At 39.6% G+C, this 27,070-nt stretch overlaps 1 protein-coding gene across 6 annotated transcripts in view; it reads left to right on the top strand.

Moving 5' to 3' along the window:
• Positions 1-27,070, top strand: part of SULF2 (sulfatase 2) — a 174,820-nt gene that overhangs the window by 90,255 nt on the left and 57,495 nt on the right. The window contains exons 1-4 of one of the 6 annotated variants that reach the window (XM_067307536.1): positions 13,869-13,920; positions 18,305-18,486; positions 20,127-20,374; positions 26,586-26,825. In XM_067307536.1, coding sequence (XP_067163637.1) covers positions 20,200-20,374; positions 26,586-26,825 — 415 coding nt within the window. In that variant the 5' untranslated portion in view covers positions 13,869-13,920; positions 18,305-18,486; positions 20,127-20,199. Of the gene's footprint in view, positions 1-13,868; positions 13,921-14,123; positions 14,172-14,660; positions 14,717-18,304; positions 18,487-20,126; positions 20,375-26,585; positions 26,826-27,070 lie in introns of those variants that run through there. The other 5 variants (XM_067307537.1, XM_013961814.2, XM_067307539.1 and 2 more) reach the window with 5 other exon arrangements.

Here is a 27,070-nt window from a genome sequence, read left to right as displayed (position 1 = left end):
GTGTACAATTAAGTCAGGGGAATTAAAAAGAAGTGTATTAATGAAGCTGCAGAAATAAAAGATACTGGACAGTCCTTACAAGCTTTTTGAGGATGCATCACTGTTGATTTTATGTTGCTAAAATTTAGTAGTTGCCAAATGCATGGGAGTGTTCTCCAGACTTTTGAAAACTATTTCTTCATTGAAATCAAGATAGCATGAGACCCGAGTGTTATCTGTTTGACATGTGGCTTCATATGCTTGCTTAATACTGAATTGTAGCATTGTCTGAGTATTTGATATGTAGGAAAGCATGTGAAAACGCAAGCTTCGGATTATAAACGTTTTAATTGTACTTGAAGAATTCACAGCACTGTATGCAACTTGTCTATTATAGTTCAACCTCTTTAACTTGGGAACTACTGCAAAGCTATTCATGTCACTCAGCATTTATTTTTAGAGCTGTAGGTCAGCAAGAGAACTTCTAATGCTCCGCTATAATAGAGATAGTGGTATTATGCTTCATTGTAGCTACCAACATCAATCTCATATGCAGCTAATATTATGCCCCTAGGAATAGCCATCCTAACTGTAATCCTTAGACTTTATGATAATGTGTCAGGATGGAGACAAAATATTTCACTGTTTAAATTGCAGAAAGATTCATCATCATATAAACACAGATGTAGAACGACCTGTGAGACTACTTTTATATGCAATACATTTCAAGTTATAAAAACTACTGAGCTTGTTTATTCTAATCTTACTTAATAGTGCTGCTAAACATAACCTGCTATTTCATGTACGTTGCCTCAGACCAGTGTAATTAGACCGTTTATATGATGTTCTCCATTTCAGTAAAAGTGGTGTGGGAAAAAACACCGAGATAAACAGGTTGTTTCTGTTGACAGAGGTGACATGTAAAGGAGAGAACAGGAAGCTGACTTCTATGCAAGAAAAAGATGGGGAGGTATCTTAAGTAAAATCAAAAGAAGCTAGACAATATAAAAATCCAACCACGGTTAATATCTGTATCCACGCTATAACTATTTGCCACATTATTTCATTGTTCCTTCCCATTAAACTGATCAAGCTACTAAGAAACTCAAGCTTCTACCTTACCTAAGTTCCTCTCTATTGTAGTCATTGGGACAAGTCTTTTCCCTGAATTTGTTTTTGTCAAAACTTACAGTGAGAGGAGAAAGAGATTGGCACATGGCAAACTGAAGGAAAAAGAGGGCTTGAAATATCTGCTGTAAACTTTCTGAGAAGGATTGCTATGAGATTACAGTTTTAAAAGGTAAGGGGAGCACCTGCTTTATGATACAGCCTGTTAGAGAGTTTGTCTCATCTTTTACTCTGTGTTTAGGTCTGATAGGCAAATGCTAACACTCCCACTCCCTAACACTTGCAGACTGTGTTTATGTGATCATTAAGATTAGATCTGTGCAGTACTGGATCATCTGGAAGTATAAACTAGATCTAGATCTGACTTTTTGCCAGATTGAGCCAAGCTCATGATTTATTCTGGTAAACTATGGGAGAAGAAGTAATATCTGAGTTAGCATAAAGTCTCTTGGGATAAAGTTACCCCTACAACATTTTTAAATGTGTCTGAACTGGCATCCTCAAGGCATTTTGCTGTTAGGCACAAACTGGTGTAGGCACGCAAATGTTGTGAATAATCATCACTGCCCATTATCAGCCCTGCAACAGACAAGTCTGCATTATGTTTAAGTTTTAATAAACTTTTTAGTCTCTTAAGATCTTTTAGAATGGAAACCAATTAAAGACTGATGAAAGGGACTCAGCTGGAACATGGTATTTTCTTATGTATCTTGAGCACTCCTCTGCATTTTTTCCCCATTTTTTTTGTTCTCGGGCTGGTATCTTTGATCCTTAGTGGATCAAAGTAAATAGACTACCTATTGATTGGTATAGTGAGATCCTCAAGCATGTCTATCCATCTTAAATACATTGGTATTTTCATCATTGCCTTTTTTTCCCGCCCAAATTGGGAAGAGCTGGAATGAATTCTAAACAAGGTAGGTCCGTCACCTGTAATCATGTGATTATATCAGAATTGTAGTTTATTTATTTATTTTAATTCTTCCTTTTGTAGTTGTGTTCCGCGCGGTTCTTGAACAACTGAGCTACTTGAGCAACGTGTCATCATTATAGACATGTCTGTCTGAGTCTTCAGACAACCCAGAATACCAGACCTGGAAAGTACAAGCTGTTTCGCTAAGGTGGTGGCGAGGAGTGGGATGAAGTCCTCTTCAGTTCTTCTTAACACCAGTAGGGATATAGGTCTGGGGTGTCACGGGAAGGTTATTGCCTTGGGCCCTGCACCTCTCTCCCGCACTCCCCTACAGAAACACGGGCATGCTGCTCATTCCAGTAAGTGCTGGAGCATACCTCCGTGCCCACACAGCACACGCGCGTGCGCGCACGTGCTATGTCCCATGTCCTGGCATTCCAAGAACTGTTAGCACGGGATAGTTGATATGTTCTGATGTATGTATAGGATCTATTATGAGCGAGGTAGATACTTAAAGATTGTATGTAGCCTAGAGATTTAATCTTAGCTTAGAGATTTTAATCTCTTTCAATTTGGTAACACACTGTTATAGGTGTAGATGTTGTATAGTGAATTTATGCCTTCTGGCACTAGATTTGCTCTTGCCTTTAGAGCCCCAGAGGGTCCACAGGCTTCGAGCTGGAAACTGCTAGCCTAGGAAACAGAGCAGTGCTTCGGGGCCCAGGAGATCTGTTCCCAGGTCCGTCACTGGCCTCTTGAGGTGACCTCGACTGAGTCATTTTACCTTTCTACAGCTCACTTTTTCAATCAATGTAACAAAGATTCTGTACCTCATTTGTAAAAACCCTTTGAGATCTAATTATTGAAAGTAATAGGTAAGAAATAAAAGTTATTATTAGAGAGCTTAAGATATGTTAAACCAGTTGAGCTAAAAATCTAACAGAATTAAAACTTTTATATTTTCATCTATAAAAAGCCAAATGTTGCCAAGTTTAAATGAACTGCAAAGTTTGACCTCAAATCTGAACTATATTGCCATATGATAATACAGTGTCCTGATGCAAATGTCATTTTCCTGTCCTGCAGTATCAGCCAAACAGGCTTAGGGTTTGGATTGCAAGGGAAGGTCAAATACATAGGGAAATGCCGGTCATTCACACTTTATACTCAAATCTGGCAGTTTGTGGCAGTAACTGTGGAATAGCTTTGCTGTTGTTTCCCCTGCAGAATTTCAATTTAAAGCATTTGGATTCATCCAGGCAATTGTGCATGGGCTTGTTCCAGAAGATTGATATGCACAGTTTGTATACTGAAACATGTCGAATTTACACTGATCTACACAGGCAGCTCAGCCCAAAAATCTTGTTCTAAACTAAATTTTTGCATCAAAACCTTGTGCTTCATAGCAGAAAAACCCAAAACAGCTCTTGAACAATACTAACGTTGGTGATTTGAATTCCAAATGGGAACTACTATTTTTTTTTATTATCTTTTTTTAAGTCTATGGAATTGGCTGATTTTTAGAAAAGTTGCAAGCTGCAAATTCTAGCCTTGTCTCTCGGGAGAGCAAATCCAAGGGTTTGTTTTAGACATAGCTATTACAGATAGCTATGGAAAAAGAGAGGGGGATTTTCAGGTGGGGAGAGGAGGAAGAATTAGTTGGGAGCAAAAGGTTCCAAACTTAAATTTTTTTATCTTTAAAAATCTCAGTTGAACAAGTGAAATGAATATGCATCATTCATCTCTATGCTTTTAAGGCTAGTTTTGACAAATCACTAGCAGAAGTCTAAGAATACTTTCAAAATGCTACTTTTTTCTTCACAAATTATAATTTTAAACAAAAATAATGCAAAACTTTGAAACATTATTTGGATCCTTAATTTTTAATTGTTTAGAATTTTACTAGACTAGATATCTCTATATAGTAAAGAATACTTAAGTAAAAAAACCCTAATTTTTTCAGAGAACAGTTTATCCCAATTGTTAGTGAAAAGTGTCTTTCACAGCCTTTGTAGAGCTTAAACAATATGTTGAAGTAAATGCTGTGTATCAATGCCTACACAAACTGGAAAAGATGATGAAATATTGCTTTTAACTTCTTATCATTCAACTTTAATATGGTTCAAATAGAGATGGTTTTCAGAGATATTTAACTTTACTATAAAGAACCATTACTGCCCATAAAAATTTAATGCTTTTTCCACTGCTGTTAGCATTTGAAGTGTTATCAACTTCCTTCCGGCAAATGACACACTACTTTAAAATTCAAACACCTACTAACTTATGCAGCCTTTAAAAACAAACATTCTAGACAGGTGCTACCTGATATAACTTATTTTGCTTTTGACTTGATGAGCCTAAGACTGGGAAATTATTTGCATATATTTCTTTTTCCCCATTTTGGATATTGGACACACATTTTGCAAGAATTTTATGCCCAAGATAGTTTTTAAAAAATTAAAATTGCTCTAGGGCATTTTAGAGGTTTTTAATCATAAAACTGGGAGTCTTGAATAGATTCTCATTTAGCAAGTGTGTCACAGTGCTTTTGCTGAAATATTTTTCTGATCGTTTAAATGCTTTCTTGCTGGTGAGATATACTAGGCTATTTCAGTTACTCTGTATTAAAGTGATGTAAATCAGAACAAGACTTGGCCAGTGATCTTGTGTCCATTTAGAGATCCGCAAGCCAAAAGTCTGTTTGAATAGGAAGTTCACCTCGGATTTGCATATTGCCACAACCAGAGCTTTCAGATACAACCTTCCACTTCAATTCACAAAAGAGCTCCACCTTCTTTTAGTCTATTCATATGGAACTTATTAAGCTTGAAGCTTGTTTTGACCTGTTTCTTTGCCAGTAGATAAAACGCAAAACATTTTTATACTGAACTATAAATATTGATTGACACATATTTGTTCATACTCAAAGAAGAGCAGTTATATTTTTTGCTTTTACCGCTATTACTACTAAAAATGTGTGTGATGTCTTGGTAGATACTTCAGAAGCTATGTGCTGATATTACAACTTGCCTGTTTTTTTTTGTTGTTGTTTTGGGTTTTTTTTTGTTTTTTGGAAAACCAAAGAGCCAAATCTTCAAAAAGGGATTTTCAATTTAAAAGCACATTTTAACAAATTGATTTGTATCTACAATTGCATCTACAGTTTAAGTAACAGCTTTATAGTGATGGCAAGAACTTTTCCAGCTAAGAGTATCCAGTCCTGTCTTGAAAAAAAACCTCCTTAATTCCTGCAGAAATAAACCCAGGTATTTCTCCTGTTTGGCAGGGACGTAGCTGGTCTCTGTCGTACTTCTTAACTAGCAAGTTTCTCGATAATTGTAACTGTAATCAAGCATGAGACTTTAAGGCATAATAATAACAAAGCTAATTAAAGTGCAAATCAAAAGGTTGTGTTGCTAAACATCAAGAGAATTCAGCCACAATTTCCTGACCTAAGAAAGCTACATAAATTTTTGAAACTGTTTCCAGTGGGTGCTAAGCACTTCTAAAAAATCAATTTGCTCCCTTTTAGGTGTGTAAGTGGGACTTACAGGTCACATTTCTCTCATATAGTAATTTTGCTGTTCACTGGTAATACAGAGAATTTGCAGTTATAAAAATACAGGCTTTGCTTCTACTGAAGTTAGTGCTAAAATTTTCTCTGAATTCAGGAGTGCAGGATCAGACCATCATTTTCAAGTAATGATTGAAATTGGAAATAATATATGTTCTAAGCCAGGAAGTGCAGCTGTGATGTTTTTTGGGGGAAAAAAAAACAAAAAACAATGTTTAGAGGGACCAATCGGGCTCAACTTGTTCTTTGCCAAATATAGTTGTAGCCAGCAATGTGCCTACAATGATGATGAGCTACGTTGTTATGTTGTTTTTTTTTTTTTTTTAATGGCAAATACAGAGGATGCTACCCATGCATCTAGAGAAAATGGCATACAGGTAAGTATTTTTTGCAGATGAAAAGAGAAATTATGATTACAAATAATAACTCAAAGTGACAGTATTGAATAGCAGAAGAGGCTTGGTTGTATCTTGTAATATTCTCTACATATTAAGAAAACACAGTTAGATGTAAATCACCTCAAATGGGTAATTATGTGATTGAAAGAAAATAAAAAGTTGAACCTCAGATAATTAGGTGATGTAAGACCAGGATGCTAGTCAGATTAGGGCACTGGAATCTCTTACTGACTTTTATAAAGTATGAAGGAAGAATCTAACTGCACAATACTGTGAGCACAGAAGGTAGCCAGACTTTAGTGCTTTAGACAACTGTAAAAGTAGCCTGAAACTTTTGAAAGATGAACAAAAATTGAACCTATTTATATAAATGTATTAACATTTTTTTTTAACAAAAAAAGATGAGAATAGTAGGAAACAGGGTGGCAAGAACCATTTTGGAGATTACTGAATTGGTGGTTGCTAATAGTGTAGTATTGTAGTCATGGTTATTGTTTTTTTTTTTCTAGACAGGAACTTAATCGTAACTTCCTTATCGGAGACGGCAAACACTAAAGTTAAGCGAGTGATGTTAAAGCTCACCGAAGTGGATTCAACTCTGTATTTTTAATTGTCTGGAAATTATAGTAAAACATTCCCCAGCAGGGGTGGGACATGCTTGTGTTTCAGTATTTACCTCATTATCTTTAAAGAAGTTGAAAGCATTTGGATGAATTTAGTCTCCTTTAGACATTATATAAATCTCTGTCCTTGGCACCTAGAGAAAAATTAAAATTGTTGATCTGTGATTAAAAAGCAACCATTTCAAAAAGTAGTATTTTAGGAACATGTAATGTATGCATTGAGTCTTTTGGACAACTTCATATTACCTATACTGAGAGTCATGAACTGCACATATACTTGCTGGTATGTCTCCATGGTCCCCAGAGAAAATAACTTGCATGACCAAATGCACGAGATCATCTTACGGAAACTGTAGGAGTTGAGAAACCACCAGGGTCCTTGCAGACGATCAGCAAATAGGAGATGCCAATGACTGGTGAATATTTCGCACAGAATAACCCCTCTGGCTCTGATGAATCAGTTCTGACCCTCGAGGGACATCTACAAAGCACCTTCAAAAGATAAGCCTGAATATTAAAATTCATGACTCAGTTGGAAGGTAAAAATGATAGACGTGTTAGAAATACTGGTTTTATGAGTATTATAACTTTCTTGACCTCTTTTCAGATTTCTGCCATATCCCCGCCTCGCTAGTATCTCCAGGTTTTTCAGGCGATGAGTTGCTTTAACGGGTTAGGCTGTGTCTCTTCCTTGCTAGCAAGCCTCCCTGTATCAGAGGTACCAGCTACTTGTCTTTCAGATAGCTTGATGAACACATCAGTTAAACTCGCGGTTTAGCTTTGAGGATCGCTGCTTCTATTTCAGACCAGAAGAGAAGCTTGGTGTGCCCGAGGGTGTCTCTGCTCCTTGCCATGTGTAGCAGTTGGTCGAATAAAAGATACCCCCCCCCCCCCCAAGAAGTTTGCATCACTTACATTATTGTGGCAACTGAACAAGAAAATGACTGAGCCCTCAGTGCACGCAGGAAGCGGGCGATTGCGTACGTGTGCTTTCCTAGCGTTTCTTAGACCTGTGCATTTGAAGTCCCGCTTAGAATATGTGACTATTCAGTCAGGCCCAAATATCTGTATTACTGTGAAAAGTGTTTGAGGTAGGTAGAAAAGGGAGCCGCTGAACAGTTATGATTAGCAGACTTAACGATAGGCAGAGTAAGTAAACAGTAAGGTGTAGCTTGCTTTCTCTTGATGGAAGTTGATTCCAGCTGCAGCCTTTTGTTTTTCTGTGGACTTTGGGCCTGCAGAACAGGTCGATGTGAGGGAAGGTGCGTGTCCGCCCTACTGCGGGTGCAGTGCCCCCACCTGAACCTAGGAGCCGCAGACCAAACTTTCCTGTGGCAGAGAGCTGCAAGCTATACACCAGGTACCTTCCCTGCTCTGGGAGCTGGTCAGAGGCAGGAAATGAAGGAGACTGTTGCAGGTGCCGGCGTGCTCTGCTGTGGAAGGGGGATGACGTTAGTCCCTGACTAAGTTCAAACGCACAGTGGGCCAAAGAGGAGGAGGAACGCTGCAGTGCTCTGCTGAGATGAGGCCAGCTGCTCTATCCTTTCTGTATCGGTTTATTATTCATTTTGGTGTTCTAACAGGTTCAAATCTGAGCATAGTTGTTATTAGATAGTCACGGAGTTTTTTGCTTGTTTGTTTTTATTACAAAGTTTACTATTTTTAGGAAATGTTATTTAAATAAGGGCAATGGCTACCAACTTCTCTGTTGTATTCGCTCTCATTAGAACTTTAACTTGAGTCTTCCGCGTTTTGCACCTTCTGATGAGAAGGGATTGTAGCTAAGCCATTGGTTAAACAATGCATCCGGTCGACTCTTGTGCCATTGTTTTATATCCATACATTTTCAGCATCCAGGTATCCAAATGGCAGGCTGTATGTACACCCTACTGAAATGTGTTGAAAGTCTGCAAGTGAAAATTAGATCAGGGTGTACAAAAATATCTGTCCAGTTCTTTAGAAGAGTTATCTGAAAGCCAGCAATGCTTTAATAAAGGTTATTTACAAATGGGAAAAAAGGAAGGCTTTTTTCACTAATGTTCTCTTTTCTTCTCTATATGGGCTATGTGACCAACGATGCTATATTGAAAATCTATACAGAAGATGTACATTCAGATGCATCTTTGAGCCTTATTAATAATTTTAATACTCAGTACACATATATTAATCTTGTATGTGAACTTCAGAATCATTCTAATAAATTGTGTTTACTTTTTTTGTCTGGCTTTCCAGGAAAGATTTATTTTTGGGTTGTTTATCCAACTAGATAAATTACCACTTTTTATCAGTGCACTGGGGTATCACTTTTGCTATGGCTACAGCTTCCCCATCACCTTTGCCTGATTTTTATTTACTCTTCAATATTTTACTAAGTGACTTGCATCTACTGTTGTGAGTTATGATCAAAACGTATTTGATTAATCCTAGACTAGAATTATACTAATGGATTCTTGATACAATGTAAACATTTACTCAGATAGTTGTAGTTAATTTCATACAGTATACTATACTTAATCCATATTTTCAAGCTGAAGAGGATGATGCGTTCCTTTGCTTAGCATTTGAATCAGTACAGCAAGGTGAATTTTCCCCCTTCCTTTGCTCATCAGCTGTGTTTTTTCTCTTCCATTTCCATAATACCTCAAAACATATAAATCACTTTCTCCATAATGTGATTGCGTATTTATAGAAAGCACAACTTCACTTTAAGAGATAACATTGGAGCAACTGTCCACAAATTTTGTTTAGCAGGATGATGCTGGGGTCTGCAGTGAAAAAGCCATGCAATATGTGTGATCAAGGAGCTGAGCACTGGATCCCATATTGCACTGTTTCTGGCCTCCTAATGGTATTCTGATCTGTTGTTGAAGCAGTATTTACATATTTTATACAACTGAACTGCAGCTGTTTAAAGAAGTAAAAAGTTAAACTCTGTATTGGGATAAGTTCAGACCAGTGTAATTAGTGTAACTCTAGAGCAATTACAGTAATGAATTAAACTGAGAAGAAGCAAGTGAGATCAGACTTGTGTTCTGTTGCTGGCTTTATTTCTAGGTCTTCAAAGACAGCTCTGAACATGTGTGTGTATATATTAAAAATAGAAAGTAGAGAAGAGAAGTCAAAACTGCTAATGATTTGAGAGGTTTACATGTGATGAGTAACTTCAAAGATAAAGATTAGCAAGTCTGAATAAGAGTTGTAAGGCATTGACTTGAGATATTTAAAAATGTGTAAGTCAGCCCTTCTTTTCAATCTTATGTAACATGAGAAGAAAGCAATATTCTGAGCACTGAAAGCACAATCTATTTGGCAACAGTGAAAAACACATGCTTCATGCAGCATATTGCCTTTCTTCTTCTGTCTTTTGGGTGGTTTTTTTTTAGGACTTTGGACTCTCTGTGACTGTCTTCTCATTTCCCAGAAGCTGCTTCTCTGCATTGCCGACACGCTGTTCTTCCTCTTGTGCTCCAGTACAGGGGACAGTTCCCTGTGGGTTCCTGTTACACCCTGAGGTTCAGTTGTCATCTCTGAACTGATGAAAAGATACTGGTGTGGAGAACCAGTATCTGCCAGCTGGTTCAAAGTGGCTCCCTGTTATGTGCAAATCCGTATTTTGGTGAACATTGCAGCATGTGTTGTTCAGGATGTGCATCTGTGCTGTGCTAGTGCAAAGTAAGGTGTGCAGAGAAAATGTAGGCTCGATGTTTAGAGTTTTAGGTGTCTAACAATGCAGATAGATGTGTGATGGTATTCAAAGAAATGCCTGCACATCTGTTTCCTCCTAATTCCAGTAGCCCATTGGTATATCATGGGATATTTTCTTTTTTTAAGTTCTTAGATGTATTATCTACCTCTCAGTTTTTGAAAGAGGTTGAAAAATCTTTCCCAAGATGACACAAAGTCTTTGGTGTGAAGCAAGGAGCAGAACTTGATGTCCTGAGTCGCTCTCCTTTCTCCCTCCCTCACTGCTTCTGCCTCTTTCCATGTCACCTCTGCCTAGGGTTCAGTCTTCACTGTGGTGTCCTAACACAGCGTTAAGCTTCATATGGAAACTACAGAACATGTAGTTCCTCATTGTAGCTTTTTCTAAACACTGATTTTTGTCTTTTTAAGATTAACTTTCTTCAGTTCCCTGTTTTCAGTTATTGTTTATAAACAAAGAAAGGCATTACCTGCACTTGTGCCTTCTTTTATATTCAGGTTTGTACAAAGTTTTACCTTTTCTGCCTGCAAGGTGTTCTAAAATCTGGCCTTTCCTTTCTCCTCTGTCTTCCTGAGTCTCAGAGCTGGTGAAGTCTTTCCCTCTTTGGCTTGCTTTCTTTGCCTTTGCTGCTTTCCATCACGTGCAGACTTTCCCTGCTAGAAAAACTGTTACTCTTTAAATCTCATTTTTCTCGTAGGCATCATCTTCATAAACCAATGCTCCTATGTTTATTTCTCCTCTTGACTTCATTGTTTTTGTCTTGTTGCCTACATGTTATTCTGAGGTCTCTGAAGTTGTGTGTACAGTTGATAATAGACTAAAATATTTAGATAGTAACATTTGTTAATATTTGAAGTACAGTAAAATAATTCCAAGCTGTTAAATGTCTTGCTGTGAGAAATGTAGTTGATGCAGAGTGAGAAAGCTCTGGTGTGGGAGCGAAGGGAGTAAAATTGCTTTGTCCCTTTATCCTTTGAACTCCTGATCTGATGCGATGAGCCCTGTATGGCAGTGGAAGCCTTTTCCTGCCGGTGAATGAAGAGAGTTGGCTTATTTAAAAAGTAGATACCTGCGTAGTTCCTTCTCCCTTGCACCAATAGGCTTTCAGAGCTTCTTGTTTTAGTGGTGATTTCACATGGTACTGTTCCCCCAGACTTCAAATAAACCACAGGGTTTTAAATGCCTTTATATCCTTCAATTTTTGGCAATGGGAAAACTAGCTGAAATCACTGGAATGCTTTAACTTTGGAAGCTGTTCACTGAGCATGTATAATAGTTGTTATCCGCTGTGTTTTGTAACAGTGCCAGAACAAGTTCTTTTGAAATACATGAGATGGAAACCCCATTCACTTCAATGGGAAGCACCTTACACTTGACAGGGTTGTCACAAACCAGGGGGTATATTATCCTTTTAATGCACTTGCATAACTCCCATTAACATTAATGGAAATTACATGCCCTCACTGTGAGGTGCATATAGCCTTTTGTTGAAATGAGTGATCTATTGTGGCAGATTTTCCAGCGATGTTGAATCAAATTTAGATTACTATACAGATGTCAGTGATACTAATTTTAGTATCTTTTTTGATTGGATTTTATTTTAATGAAATTTCACAGCACAGCTTTATTAGGTCCCATGTTTCTTACAATGGAAAATCCCATTTACAATGCTCTAGAAAAGTTATGCTTTAAAAAGGGATATTGTACATCTTTTTCTCCGATGGAAAATGTGGACCACTGCGTAGCAAACAATATTGTCATTTGGCTTCGTAGTCACTGTTTGCAGGGACCCTTTAGAGATAGTTTGTAGAGTTCACATATTGCAGGCGGCGAGGTTAGCACGGAGGAACCGAGGGGCTGGTTTCCGTGCCTGGCCGTGTTGCTGGAAACCTGTTTGGCTGTGGCTGACTCTGCCTTATCTGACACTTATTCTTGCATTTCTAAAATGTGCTGAATCAGGATGCCTTAGCTCACAGGTGTGCTGGAAAACTTAACTGTCTGTAAATTGATCAGGAGGTGACGGTTACTAGTAAAAGGGCAAATCTTACCTTAGAAAGCAACATAATTTTTATCAATGTTAGTCAGATGTAGCCCGTTTTACACACAGCTTTTGTACTAATATAATTCTATGTCTAAGGGAGTAGTTTATTTATACTAATACAGTTATACTGTTGCAGCCCCTAGTGTGGATGCAGTTGTACTGACATAAATTGCCTTCACTCATATAGTTTATTATTGTTTCTGTAGGAGCATACTTGGTACCTTTGTCTGTTTTGTTTTGTTTTTTCTGTTGTTGTTAGGCTTGGTTATGCACAGATTTGAATCTAAATCAGCAAAAACAAAACAGCACAATTCCCTGTAATAGTTACATCTCGACTATTAGCCTAATCCGGGAAAGCCTGAATTAGCTCATTGGAAATAACATTTGTTTTGAAGCAAAAATCCAAATAAACCATAGGTGCAATAGAAGTAATTTTTTTACATTCTACATTGCTTTTCAAAATATTTACTTCTAGAACTCAATTGTTCTTCCTGTAAGTCTCTTCTCCTCTGGCTTTTCTCCTTAAAACTACAGCTAGTCCTTTTCCCAAAGAGTTTTTAGGAAGCACCACCTTTCCCCTCTGGTTCTGCAGGTGGTTAAGTGAACATGTGTTTTAACTTCAGTTGTGAAATTCTGGTGCTTACTCCTCTTCTTCCACTGATTGTTCTTCTTGCACAGGAAAATGATATCCTGTCCATTTTCAACCACATAAACCCTTCTCTCCGTAGCATCATTTTATGATAATATTGTGACATAGTGTTCTTCTTATTTTTGGATGTATATTTACTAATGCATGCTTTCAAGATGCAAATTCAAAACCATGGAACTTGCAGATACACTGGAATTTGTGATCGATGGATAATTCAATAGTAGATGTAATATTACAAGTGTCAATAAGTTCAGAGGTAGCATCTCGCATGCAATATAGGCTATCTCAGGATGAGACTGCTTGAAGAAAATTTTAAACTTTTTTTTAACATACTAATGCATCAGCATGTTTGGAGGATACATGTATGAGGTCCTTAAAGAATTCACTAACGATATTTGATGTTTAATATTAAGCCCAAACACCATGACGTTCCAGGAGTAGAAGTTAATATGCTGCAGGTAGTGCAGATGGCACCGAATGCAGACGCAGCCCCTACGTCGAAGACCTCGCTTGAGCTTTTCGTACCGGCTGATGCCTCCTGCGCCCCTCGGCTCTGCCCGCCCCAGCGGAACGGGCTCGGCCCGCCCGCCGCCCTCGCTCGCAGCCCGGTACCGCCGGCGGCGGCCCGCGGAGGCGCGAAGAGCCCAAGCGACGCGGGCCGCTAACCCGCTCCGCCCTTCGCCGCCCCCTCCGCTCCAGGGGCTTGGTGCAGCCGGGGCGGCTCGCGGGCGGCGGCCCCCGGGGGCGCGGGGCAGAGCCGCGGCGGCCCCCGCGGAGCGGCACCCCCGGGGGCGCGGGGCAGAGCCGCAGCCCGCAGCGCTGCCGCCGGCCTTCGGGCGAGCGCGGCTGGCGGAACAGGTTTCCTCTGCGGGCCGCCGGGCGTTGCGTCAAGGCAGGAGGAGGATCCTCGAGGTGAAGGAACTTTTTAGACGGGAAAAGAAGAAGGCAGAGGAGGAGGTGGAGGGAGGAGGAAGCGGGGGAACAGCGCCCGCCCGAGCGCTTCCTCTAAGGGTTGCTTTGGCAGCGGGCTCCGGCGCTGCCCGGCGCCGCGGCCGCGGGATGCGCTTCTCCGCCCCGCCGCGCGCCGGGCTCCGCGGGCGAGCGCCGAGAGCGCCGAGAGCGCCGCCCGCAGCGCGGCACGGCTGAGCGCCGCGGCGGCGCCGGTGAGTGCGCGGCGGAGCCGGGCTCCGGGCCGCCACCTCGGGGCTCCTGGAGGCCGCGGCAGCGGGGAGCCGGGGCGGGGGGCGGCGCGCTGGGCCGGCCGCGCTCCGCTGCGCAGGGGACCGGGGCGGCGCTGGAAGTTGCGCCCGGCGTCAGGGGAGCGGGCTGGGAGCGCGGCGGCGGGGGGCGGCGGGCGCCGGCCCGGCGGAGGCAGGGGCCGAGGCGAGGCGCTGGGGCCGCGCCGCTGGGGGAGCTGCGCCCCGCTGCCGCGGAGCGCGGGAGCCCCCCGGGGGCTCGGGGCACCGGCGGGCTGGGCGCTCCGTGCCGGCCCGCTCACGGCTCGGTAGCTGCTGGCCCTGCTGGGGGGGAGGCGGCCCTGGGCGCCCGGGTCCCCCCCGCCCAGGTCCCCCCCGCCCAGGTCCCCTGCCCGTGGTGGGCGAGGGGTGGCCGCGCCTGGGCTCTGTGCGCCTCGCCAAAGGCAACTGGTGCCTCAGCACTTCGCTCCTCATTTCGTAAATTACCGTGTGCATCCGGGTAATGTATGGGTGTAAGTGTCTGCGTGTGTGCATATAGACCACGGGGTTTTTTTTCTGTATACAACTATAAAAAAAATCTGTTTACTAGATAGGATGCGTCTGCATAACAGTAACTGTTCTTACCTACTGTTCTTAAAGCTCTTGCATTCATTCACTTTGGTGTTTTTAGTAGTAAAATTCTGTAGTTATTGCTGTGCTTAATGTAACTATCTCTAAAGCTAGTATATTTTTGTAGTTTATAAATACGTGAAGATAGCATGTATAATGGAGAAATAACACTAATCTCTATCAGGTTGTTATGGGGTCATCACTGTGTGTATTGCAGAAAAGTATGTTTATTAGTATGGATGTTGGGGATCCAAATAGCAATTTAACCTACATGAGGACTAACTAAGTATTACTGGGAAGCTCTGCTGTAATATATAAGCAGTGTAATAGAAAGAATCATATGGATTCATGGAGAGTATACCACGCTATTGAAAGTGGTTTTCTTTAAAGATCCTAGGGAAAATAACTGGATTTTTAAATCATTATGTAAAATAAAGTTATAGATGAGGGGAGAGATTCTGCAGTGAGAGTAAACCTTCCCTTTATAAATGTTTAGCTTTGATATAGAATTCACTAGCGTAAGGGGAACAATTCAAAAGAGCGCATGCGAATAGTGATTTAGAGCTCTTAGAAGTCTGGAAGCTGGGTTCCTCACTTCTGAAGGAAAGGGCAGATATTTGCAAATAAAAGTACTTTAGCCATAGTTTGTGTAGGTAAGTGAGTATAGCTGTAATCTTGAGAGTCATATTTAGCACTGGGGGTTTCATTTTGTACTTTCTTGTAAACTTTTGGCTGGAAGAAAAATCAGTATAAAACTACAAGAAAACAAAGCATGTCGTTAGATTACAGCACGTATCATGATTCTAGCCTTCCTTCCCCTGGGAACCCGTTTGATTACAAACAAGAATCCTCCCAATTTACGTGTAAAATTGCTTTTATCTCCTACAAACAAAATTTAATAGTTTTAAGTGATGGTTAACACTTTTAGTAAAGAAGGAGCATCATAACCAAGCCTGGGATGCACAGCAGTGACTCAAGAGTTAAAGGAGCAGCAGCACCTCAGAATCCATTTAACTGACGAAGTGCTTGTTTAATTGGGTTGGTTGCTAGGGAATGGATCCAGCACCATGTATTTCTATGAATTTAAACATTGGCCAAATGGCACACCTAAGTCCACTTAAATAATGCACCTGCTATTGGCTCGGCCATATTCAGAGCAGGTGTGAGTTGCTTTTTGCAGTTGTCCTTTGTGGCTTACACACTGCTATCCTGCTCCATCGCAGCTGCTAGCAAGCTGAGCTTGCCTTACCTTTTTTTTTTGGGGGGGGGGGAGGAGGTGCTTGTAGCAAGCCAATCTTTTAAGATTCAGTTATTGTAAATGTAACATATTTTTGATATAGGAATTAGCTTGTTAAATGCTTGTGCCTTTCTACTACAGCAAGAGTCGGATTCTGCTCTATGTTAGATTAATACAATTATTTGACTACAGCGAAGTTGCACTAGGTTTACGCTCAGGACAGTCGTGCTAGTGACTGTAGGAAACGTTTTCTGTTCAGTTGTACTAGCATGAGCAGGGTTGGGAGGGCTGGCGGGTACAGGCGACTGTCGGTTGCTACAGTTTCTCGCACAGTGCCTGTTACCTCTGTGCCAAGTAGTGCTAATCAATAGCAGGTTAAAAAAGACCATCTGGGGGTAGAGCTGACACCAGCCATCCCTGTGCATCCTGCCTGTGCCACAGTAGAGCTGACAATAATGACTGAAGGCAATGGTGAAAAAGGAAAAGAAAAAAAAAAAAAAGTCCTTCCCTGGTGTAAATGCTACTTGGGAACAGAACTTGGCTACATTGTTTGATAAATAGAATAAATGCAGTAAAATGTGGTTTTGTCTCCTCAACATTTTAAATGTGAGTTAGTCTTAATGTCCTGTGTGGCTGCACGGGAGAACTGAGTTTGTCTCTGTTCTCGTTCCCCGTACAAGCAGGAGTGAGGAACAAAAAGAGGCAGCTGTATCTAATTTAGACAGTGAAGGGAGTCAGGGACTTGTTAGACTCAACCGTAAACTATGGAAAATAAGAAGACCAGACTTTCTCTAAAGCAGCCTGCTAGAAGGTTTCATCGGCTTAATAAAGCTTGGCTAGATGCCCCAGCTGAAGAGCATTTCATAAATTTCTGATAGCACTTGCCTAAATATAAACAGGAGTGACCAGACTTGTCAAGTTTATATATGTAGGCTGGAAGAAAAGAAGAGGCATACCTAATTCTCATGGGAGCCGCTGCAGATTAAGCATCTCTAATATTGGAGGATGGCCTGCAGAGGCACATAAAGCAATGGACCATCTGTACCGCTCAGATCAAAATGCATCATTGGAGAGGGTGCTATATTAGAAGTGAAGGCAGATCGGGGCATTGCCGTGGAGCTCTTCTGACTTCTGTTGAGTCACTGATTAAACTTCTTGACAGAGGTGGGGAAAGAATTGTGAAGAGAGACCTTATGTCATATTTTTTCCCTGAAGTTCGCCAAAGACTAGGGGTTAAAAAAAAAAATCAATCTCCATTTGACAGCTGGCAGTCTGTGCAAGGGACTCTTCTGCTGCCATTTTGAGAGCTATTTAAAGCTGGCTTTTAGATTTCACTGCAAAATATGCTGTTAGCAGTGCCCTATTTATCTTGTGTGAATACACATTACAAAAAATAGGTTATTTTCTAAAATTGCTTTAATTTTTCTTACCTAGTTATTGGTATGAGTTTTGCACATAATTATATGCTTTGAGCTGGTTCCTAGCAGTACTTACGCTGATAATAATAGGAACCTAACACATCAGATTAGCTGAGAAATGTGCGGTGAGGAGGGGGGCTGAGGAGGAGAGAACAGGTTCGGGAGAAGATGCCTGTTGCACTTGGCATGAAGTTCTCTCCTCCACCCGCAGTATCCGCTCAGAGATAACTGTAATTCTTTTAACCATAAATATAGAAGCGTGGATAAAATAGCCGTGGAAGAGCAGTTTATGTACCTCCCCAAATGCGCTAAGTATTTTATTGATAGAGAAGGAGCTCTCTGAGCTGGGGACTACTTTTAGATACAGCGGAGTGAGAGAGGGGGAAGAAACTACGAGGAAAAAGGCTGAGGGGAGAGAGGCAATGAGGCCACAAGGTTACTTCCAGGCATTTGGCTCAAAGAAGTGAGGAAAATGCGAGGAAGGCTGTCGTTTGCACAGTACTTTTCCCTGGATATAGGTATGATCAGATATAACAAGAATGTACAGCCTTCTACAAGCTGCAAGTCAGCAAAAAGCCGTTACTTAGAGAAGCAGTTAGCTAGTATAGAGCAGAAAAAAACCCCCAAAATTAACCTTTAGGACTTTGGAAAAATGCGTGTGTAATGAAAACCTCTATGTTATCCTTTCAATTTTTTTTTTGTTTATGGAAGTGCATACTTGGTCACTTCTGAAGAGCAGGAGCTATTTCTCTGCTGCCGCTCCCCAAAAGCTGGTGTCCAGGAATATATGCCTGCTAAACTAACTTTTTTTTGTTTTTCTTCCCCTTTTGAAACAGCTCCAGGTTTGCCTCTCAGGCTGCTTTTGACTACTCTAGATAGTAGCGACACATTGAGTCTGACATGGTTCTTCCCAGTTGTACTGCTGCAGATGGAATTCTGAATGTGAGGAATGAAAACTGATCAGACGTGTTGGTGCTCCTGCTGCTATAGCCTGGCAAACCTCTGAGCAGCAGCAGAGGTACTGAAGTTGTAACTATAATTTTAGGAAGTTTTTCCCCTTTCCCTATCCATTGGAATAGGTGCTAAAACTTCTGAAAGTAATTGTTTCTATAAAGCAAGTTAATATCACCCACCTATGAAATTTATTGAAGGGACTAGTAAGGCAGAAAGATTTTTCTTTTCATTAAAACCTTATTAGTGTACTCTTTTGGAAAATAGCCTTAATAAATATTGCATCATACTATAGTGATGTATCTGTTGACTTGTATGAAAATTCAGTATGTATTTTTAAATAAGCGTAGAAGCTGAGTATAATTTTTCAGACCAGTGGTTTTGCTATTGCGGGAGAACATTCTTAATCAAAGTTTATCTCCAAGAGCAGACACTGACAGAGATGAAGTAATAATGTGGCTATGGAATAATCTGCTGGAGGAAAAACTGTTTTCCCAAGTGGCTTTAGGAACAGAATAGCCAGTGTATTTCTTTGGGTAAAACACACTGCTAAGTTCTTTCTGCTAAGGCATTTCTGGTCTTTACGAAAAGCAGATAGTCTCCCTTGTGTCATTTTTAATTGATTTCTACTGCATTACAAGAGATCATTGGCACCAGTCCAAGAAAAGGCAGGCAGCGAGTAGGGAATTCATCAAAAACTGGCTCATTGATCAATGGATCTGAAGAAATAATTAGCACTTGATATTTTCAATACAATTTCATACTGGTATTTTGACTTCTGACAGCAAGAGAAAATCCTTTTATACCAGAAGATCACCAACCAAACTAAGATTTCAAAAATGCTTCAATATATTTATTCATTTTTAGGGATATCCTTGTAGGAATCACTAGGAATTTTTTATTGACTCTTAACAAGCGCAGGATCAGAGTGTTGTGCTCTGTTTTGCAAATAAGTCAGTTTTGCAGTATTATATTTATGATGGAGAGAAGCCATAGGCAGTGCAAAAAACTTCAGTGCCTCCATTCCCCAAAGTTTGCAGGAGTGGGCCTTAAAATGTATTTATTAATAATAATAAAAAATATGGAAACCAATAGATACCGTGAAAGGATATCACAGTATCATCAAAGCTGTAGTAGACTTCAAACACTATCATCCCATAGTTCCAAGACTCGGGCAGCCCGTTGCACTCTGATGAAATCTGTAAGAGAAAACGGTTCACGTCAAGTCCGAAATAGCCTTCTGTTTGAGGATCCTCTATGAGTTTACACGTGTTGTTAACTCCATACGTTTTACTGCAGTCCCATTTTAAAATGTGGATAGGCATGTTTTCCTCTTCAACATCTCCATTTTTGATACAGTAAACAAAACTGTCAACTCAAAACATCCCAAAAACTTAAGGAAGAAGGTTGTTTTTAAAAAGTATCAAAGCAAAAATTTTGATCCCCTGCTAAATTCTTGAACCTATTGCTAAATTTCAGTACGGAGTAAAAATTTTGCGGCATATGTAGGTAAAAACTTATGAAATGTGAATTTTTCAAGTTTCTACTTTACTTGGCCCTAAATAAAACTTCAGGTCCTTTGTTTTTTTTCTTAGGAGTTAGATTATTTCAGGTATATTGTATTTTTACTTCTTTGAGGAGAAACTTGCTGTTCCTTTGTAAAGGTTTTTGGGGGGAAATAAATGTTGTTTTTCCTCTCCCTTGCAGCAGCTCTGCAAACAAAAAAGAAATAGAAGACGTTAACCCACCTTGTTCAGAGAAAACACTAAATCAGCACAATATGGCACAGCATAGCATTGTCCTTGGATTATTCATGATGACTGTTTTATCACTGTTGGATGGAAGTTCAGCTTTCCTGTTAAATCAGCGTCTGAAGGGAAGATTTCAAAGAGACCGTAGAAACATCCGTCCAAACATCATCCTTGTTCTTACTGATGATCAGGATGTAGAACTTGGTAAGAGCCTAAGATAAAGAGAATTTTAGCTAACGAGTATGGTACTGCTTTTCCTTGCAACTAGATTTTGCTTTCAAACTAATTATCTTCTTTTTTTTTTTCAATGTGGAAATATGATAGAAAGAACAAGTAGTAAAAGTTAAAACTTACATTTATGTGGAAAATACTTCGCAGTTGCATGCAATTCAAGGATAGCAAATGGGAGTTTCAACCTAAAATGTCAAACTTCCTGTTTCTGTGGAAACGTGAGATTCCTGCCTGTCTGTGTTCATCTACGCGCCCAAACTGCTTCTGGCAATTGCATGTGTAACCTGGGAAGCTGCATGCCAAAGCAGTAGGTTTAAATTCATAAATGATTATTGCACCATATAATTACCCAAATTCTTTGTGTAATTGCAGACATTCATTGCAATTACAGTTTTAATTTTAATTACTTAAATGTTACCTAACATATACATACTGTTCTCGCTATTGTCCATTTAGATGTGTAGTTAATTACTGACCAAAATCACTTAGTATGCAAAGATTCTGCTGTCTTACTCAACAATATGTTAATTGTTGAAGAGATGAAGATTAAACATACGCTTTGCCTAATGATTTGGAATAATGAATTAACAGAGTTTGGGTTTTGTTCTGTTTCCCAAACAAGCTTATATTTACCGAATGTTATCTGTATTTAGGAGAAGTGATTAAGACAAAGCAGTTAATATTCAATAATTTTACATTATAAATACAGTTTTAAGTGGGTATAAAGCCTGATTCATCTGAAAGGTGAGAGCTTGTATATGTGTGGTTTGTTTCTTTTGAGGGTTGCTACATCAAATTTGTACTGTAGATGGAAAAAATCAGAAAACAGACCTTGCAGAAAAAATGGAACGAAATAGTAGAGTTAATTAATTTTTATTATGTATACAGTTATCCTTCTAAATGAGAGGTTTATGACAGCAGTGTGGCAGTGTTCTTACAGGTGCTTCCTTTTGATCAGTGTTACTGCATGTCTGCAATACTGTAAATTTTGCAATTTTTTCAAAGAGAAATCTTGTTACGGAAGTAACTCCACAAATACAAATTTAGTTCAAATGAGCAAGATCAGAAGGATTTCTTTGCTTGTTACTGGTTTTTGGAGGAAATGATTATTTTGGTCACAAAAGACAAAATACAAAAAAAAGCAGTTTCAATAATGTATATCAAAAAAAGATCTAAGTACATTATCTTGCAGGCTCAGAAGGTGGTCCTAAAAAATTTATCATTTTCCGCTTTGCGCTAGCCTGCTTGTTTCTGATGCAATTGCCAAAGTCCTTTGGGCAGTGTATTTCTCTTCTCTGATAATCTGATGCTTCCCAATTTCAAGCATAATGGGCATGTGTCCCTTCAAATTAGGATCTAACTGAAGAAAATCCATTTGATGAAGCTGAGATTTGATATTCCTCATTTGCCATTAATGGCTTCATGAGACCCAATATTTGTTTGAATTAATTTTTATTCTTGTCTATTGTCTGGTGAGCTGTCCGAGTTAATCAGAATTGCCATTTGTGGGGACTGCGGTTAATGTGTTTAAGAAAGGTGGAAACAAGATGTGAATTACAAATAAAAGCTAAGGAAAACATGGAAGCTGTCGAAGAGTAGTAGAGAAAGCTCTGCATAACTGAGATTTCAGCTATTTCTAAGAATGTTCTGTAACTGATGGATGTTGTAGCTTTTATTTTTGTTCTGGGGCTACTTTTGAAGCAAAAGGGAATGCAACACCATTTCAAGTGCTCTAACAGCCTTGCCTTTGTTTAATTTAGGATAGATTTAACGATGTACCAGCAGCAGGTGGGGGTTGCCAGAAGGAGATGTCCTTTCAGGAAAGGAGTTCACCTTCCTTTTCTTTATTTGTACTGCTGTTAATCATGTGTTTTACTTGGGAAGCCAAACCCCAGCATTATATTGAAAAAAGGAAGGACTGATGAGGGACTGCTGAAGGGCATGCAGGATCTCCAGGTCACAGGAGAGCCGGTGCAAATTGTGATGGATACAAATGGGAGAAGGCAAATGAGAACACCAAGAGCTACTGAAACATATACACTCAGCTGACTGCCTAATCAAGAGAGTTGTACTGACAAGCTGAATATAAAGAAGAAGAGGAATATATTGACGAGGAGAAAGAATTAATTAGAACCAAAGATCTTTTTTTCCCCATTAGAGCCATGCAAGTCCAAGTTAGTCTAATGCTGATGTCCCCTGTGTGGGAGACTCAGCATCTCCAGTTTAATTAGATTTGACTACCATGTTGCTGTAGTTTAACCAACCAGCTTATTTAGTTATATCTGGAGAAAGATCTGATTATGTAGAAGACATTTCAGTGATGACAGAGAAATCTTAGTGAGAGGAGATTCATATGCTCCTACCTATCCCACTGAAAAACTACAAATGTGGCACAGAAGATACCATTTCTTAGTTATCATACATGGAGATTAGGGCCTTAGAGCTTCATTAAAATGAAACGCAGGCAAAAAGAGGAATTGAAGATGTGAAAAGGCTGTCTAATAAGGTTCAGATAGGATGCTAATAGGCTTTAGGGGAGAGTATTAATTAACATTCCAGGGGTCCAGCTAACATATCTGCCTGTGGATATTTTGGAAATTTTGCTTCAGAGTAGACTAAGTCACCTGGAGCTTAATATAAGGTCCTCAACTGGAGCTCCTTAAAACAAATGTTAATTAGATTATATCTGACAATAAAATACAATTAATGAGAAAGTCAATATTATTTTTTAAAACAACTGTTAAATTGATTTTTTTTTTTAGCAAATTTCTGTTTTAGCCTCATACTGAGCAGTTAATAATGCATTCTTGTAGTAGTACAGATAATTATATTCCAGTACTGGATTTTCATAATTCTTTTTCCTACATAATATAGGAAATGTACATTACCGGAAATCTAGGAATACCTTTGGAGAATTGAATGTATTTAAACATTTTTCGTTATTAGATGTTCTTTTGTTTGTAACCTTTGTAAATATAATCAGCTCCCCAGGATTATAGCAAAGATTTTTTTTCTAATATATTAAAATGTGAAATTAAGTTCAGGAACATATCTATTGCGAATAGTGGGCAAGATAAATTTCTTCACACTGCTGTCACTGATGATGAATTAGATGATGATCTAATTGGGCATTTCTTTAGTTAACAAGAAATATAAACAATATGCAATATTGTGTATCTTACAAATCATGACAAATGTGCATATAAAAATCTGTGCATTTTGTCTTTAAAGTTGTTTTGTGCATTCAAATTGGAATATTTCTGTGTGAATACTCCTATCTATCCTGAAATCTAGATTGTACTGAAGAAGATATTTACTGCTGTCAGTTTAACTCAAACTTTCTGGGTTCCTGGGAAGTTTCTTTCCATCCTGATCACTTTGGCTCTTCCAGCCTCCATTCTCAGTGAATGAGAAGACTAGAGGTGTGATCCGTCTTCCCTCTCAGTTTTGGGGTAACTAGGTTACATGGATGTTTGGATACCTTTTAGCTTCTTCACATTTGTAAGCTTTTCCTCAGTGTCAAGACCTGATTAAAAATATGTGCAGTTTTAGTGTGTTTTCTCCATTTTATTAGTCAAAATATCCATCTTATCCCTGCAGTGAACTTTGAAGAGACACTAAGCAAAGTTATGGATACCACACAAATTCCTAGTGGAATTTCAACCTAGTTCTTGCTTCACTTTGTCCAACAAGCAGCTTGAATGCATCGAATTGTTAAAACGCTCATATTTTTCACAGTAGTCCCATGGATTTTTTTTTTTTAAATAACTTAGACATTTCAGACTTAGTTAAGTCGTATTTATTTCCTATCAGTGATTTTAAGCAGGTAAAAGACCATTTTCTGAGTAAAATACTGACACTTCAAAGCATAACTTCCCTTGGTACATCAGCTAATGACACACCAGAAGGTTTCCAACTCAAGAAAAGGTGGTTTGGTGAGGTTCCAGTTGCTGATTAACACGTAACTAATCTTCTGCCACAGAAAAATCAATTCCTACTTTTTTTTCCACAATTCCATGTTTGTATTGGAAGCAAGCTGAAAAAAATAAGTTTTGGTTGGCTGGTTTAACGCTGTTTAAAATATTTAAAGCTGGCCTATTTAAGACTTCACAGAAGAGTATGCTGGATTCTTACCTTTCACTGATCTGTCACTCTGCATTAGCTCTCAAACTGGGGAAGCAGATTAGATCATATGTTTTTGTATTAAAGACTGTTGATATATAGGGCCTTGTCATTACAGCACTTTTATTAAAGGAGGTTACTGACCTCAAGGGGAGACTTAACATATAGTGTTATTTATCCACAGATGCCTCTGTCATTTGAAGAGCTTGTTAAATTTTATTTTAGTACTGGGATAACAAAACAGTTTTTTGGTCTGCCTGTTTGTTCGTGGGCTAGCTCATAAGACACCACAGAGGAAACATTCACAGTTTTCAGGCTCTCATAACTGACTGTTATAACTGTAATTGAGTTAGTGCCTTTGAGGAAAGGGAGACTGCTCCCACACCATGCACTTTCTTATCCTGCACTTCGGGGAACAAAAAAATGTTGCTTTGTTCAGAAACTTGCTCTTGATATGTGCAGTTTAACAGGTTCTGAAGGGGGACTATGATAAACCTGCCTTTGCTCTTGTGACAAAGTGATGTGACAGGGAAGGGTTTTGATTTGAAAAATGCACAGATCTTTTATTTATTCATTCAAATGAAATGATCTCAAGAAAACTAATGCCATGGCAGTTTAAAGATTAAATGACCTACAGTAGCAGTTAACCTTCCTTCATGGTGCCAGAGAGTCAGATTTCGTATGTGCCTTATGACCATTTTCCCTCTAGGTTTTGACTCCTGGTTATATCAATGTGCCCTGTATCAAACCGACTTACTATTGCAATTTCATAATGAAATCCCTGCCTAAAGAGCTTAGAAGAAACCTAAGCCCATTATTGACAGAAACAACATACAGTTTGTGCCAGATGGTTGCAGGATGCATTGATTAAAGCTGAACTATTAATTCAACTCAACCTTGGTAAGTTAGCCCCAAACCAACTCCAGCATGAACCCATGTCCTCATCGCCTTGTTGTCTGTTGGCTTTCCCTGTTCATTACAGGAAGGGAGGGCTGGTGAGGGAAAGGTTTACTCTCCCTTGCAAGGTCATGCTGGTGACAGGTATCATTATAATGTCTTTGGAAAATGGAAATTCTTCCTAGATCAAGAATAGCTTACTCTGATGCAGTTTTAATGATCAGATGCTAATAGATGAGGGAAACTAAATCTCCTTTTTTTTCTGATCCTTGATATTCTGTTTAAGAAAGATTCTGATTTGGATAGCAGATTTTGCTTGATGGATGTCTATGGTAAAGATTCATTCTGAGTCCAAAGCATTGTCCTAAATAGGAAAAGGAATAGCCATTTGGCAGCAGTGTGGCTTTTAGTAATTGTTGGCAAAAAGGCTGAGTCCCATTACCACAAGTCATCCAAGTCCCTGCCAGTTAAACTTGTTTGTTTGCTTTAGGATGATGGCTATAAACGAGACAGTGTTATCTGTCCCAAATGAAATCACCAACAATTCAGTTCTACTGAATCAAGCCTAAGAAAATTCACAGAGTTTTAGGTAACAGCATTACCAAAATTGATCAAATGGATAGATGGAACTCAGTGGGCTGGTTAGGGAAGTTCTGAGGAGGGCTTTACTCTGCCTTCACTTTGATGTAGAGTATCCATACCTGCTAATATCTCACACTAGGGAGGAGAACGTTTTAGTTCTCAGCCTTTTGCAGAAGGTTGGCACAAAAGATGTCTTCTCAGACCAAGGATTAAATAATGCTTAAGGAGAACATAGATTTTGATCAGGGTTGCTGCACAAGGTGAATTTTATCCTCAGGCCACGTTGTCTCAGCCTTGTTCATTCGGAGTTTTGCCTTCAGCTACTGGAACAGCAGTAATGGCTCCAGAAAGGCTGCACAGAGTAACCTCTTGGCTACAGTGGTAGATGTTGAGCTTGGAGAGAAAGACATTCAAAATATGTGTGATGGTCTATGTCAACAGGTTTGAGTCAAATCTAAGTTAGGATTTCAATATTTGGGCCTTCTTAAAGCAATGGGGGAACCTTGATAAAGAGGAGAGAACTCTTAGCTAGCTCTTGTGACTGAAACAGGAAAATCCTTCTGAGATGGTTTTCTTCTTCCAGGTTCAATGCAAGTGATGAATAAAACGAGGCGGATCATGGAACACGGAGGTGCTCACTTCATCAATGCCTTTGTGACAACACCCATGTGCTGCCCGTCTCGCTCCTCTATTCTTACGGGGAAGTACGTCCACAACCACAACACTTACACTAACAATGAGAACTGTTCTTCTCCGTCCTGGCAGGCTCAGCATGAAATACGAACATTTGCGGTGTACCTCAACAACACAGGATACAGGACAGGTAAGATCAAGGTTGGCTCTATCTGAAAGCTGCCTTAGACCTCTCAGTACAGAGGCCGTTGTTTATAACCTTTTAATTTGTTCTCCTAAAGGACTGCAGCAATGCAGAATGCCAGAGCTTCAGCTGTGCCTGTAGGTTTAACTTCATTTTATTTTTTCTTGTAGAAATTAAAAAAAAGACTTTTTCAGAGGCTGGGAAGGTTAAAATATACGTGCTCTAGGAACAGAGTATCTTGTTATATGACT

Source organism: Apteryx mantelli, chromosome 18 (assembly GCF_036417845.1).
Source record: "Apteryx mantelli isolate bAptMan1 chromosome 18, bAptMan1.hap1, whole genome shotgun sequence".
NCBI lineage: Eukaryota > Metazoa > Chordata > Aves > Apterygiformes > Apterygidae > Apteryx > Apteryx mantelli.
This window is presented reverse-complemented; position numbering and strand designations above follow the sequence as displayed.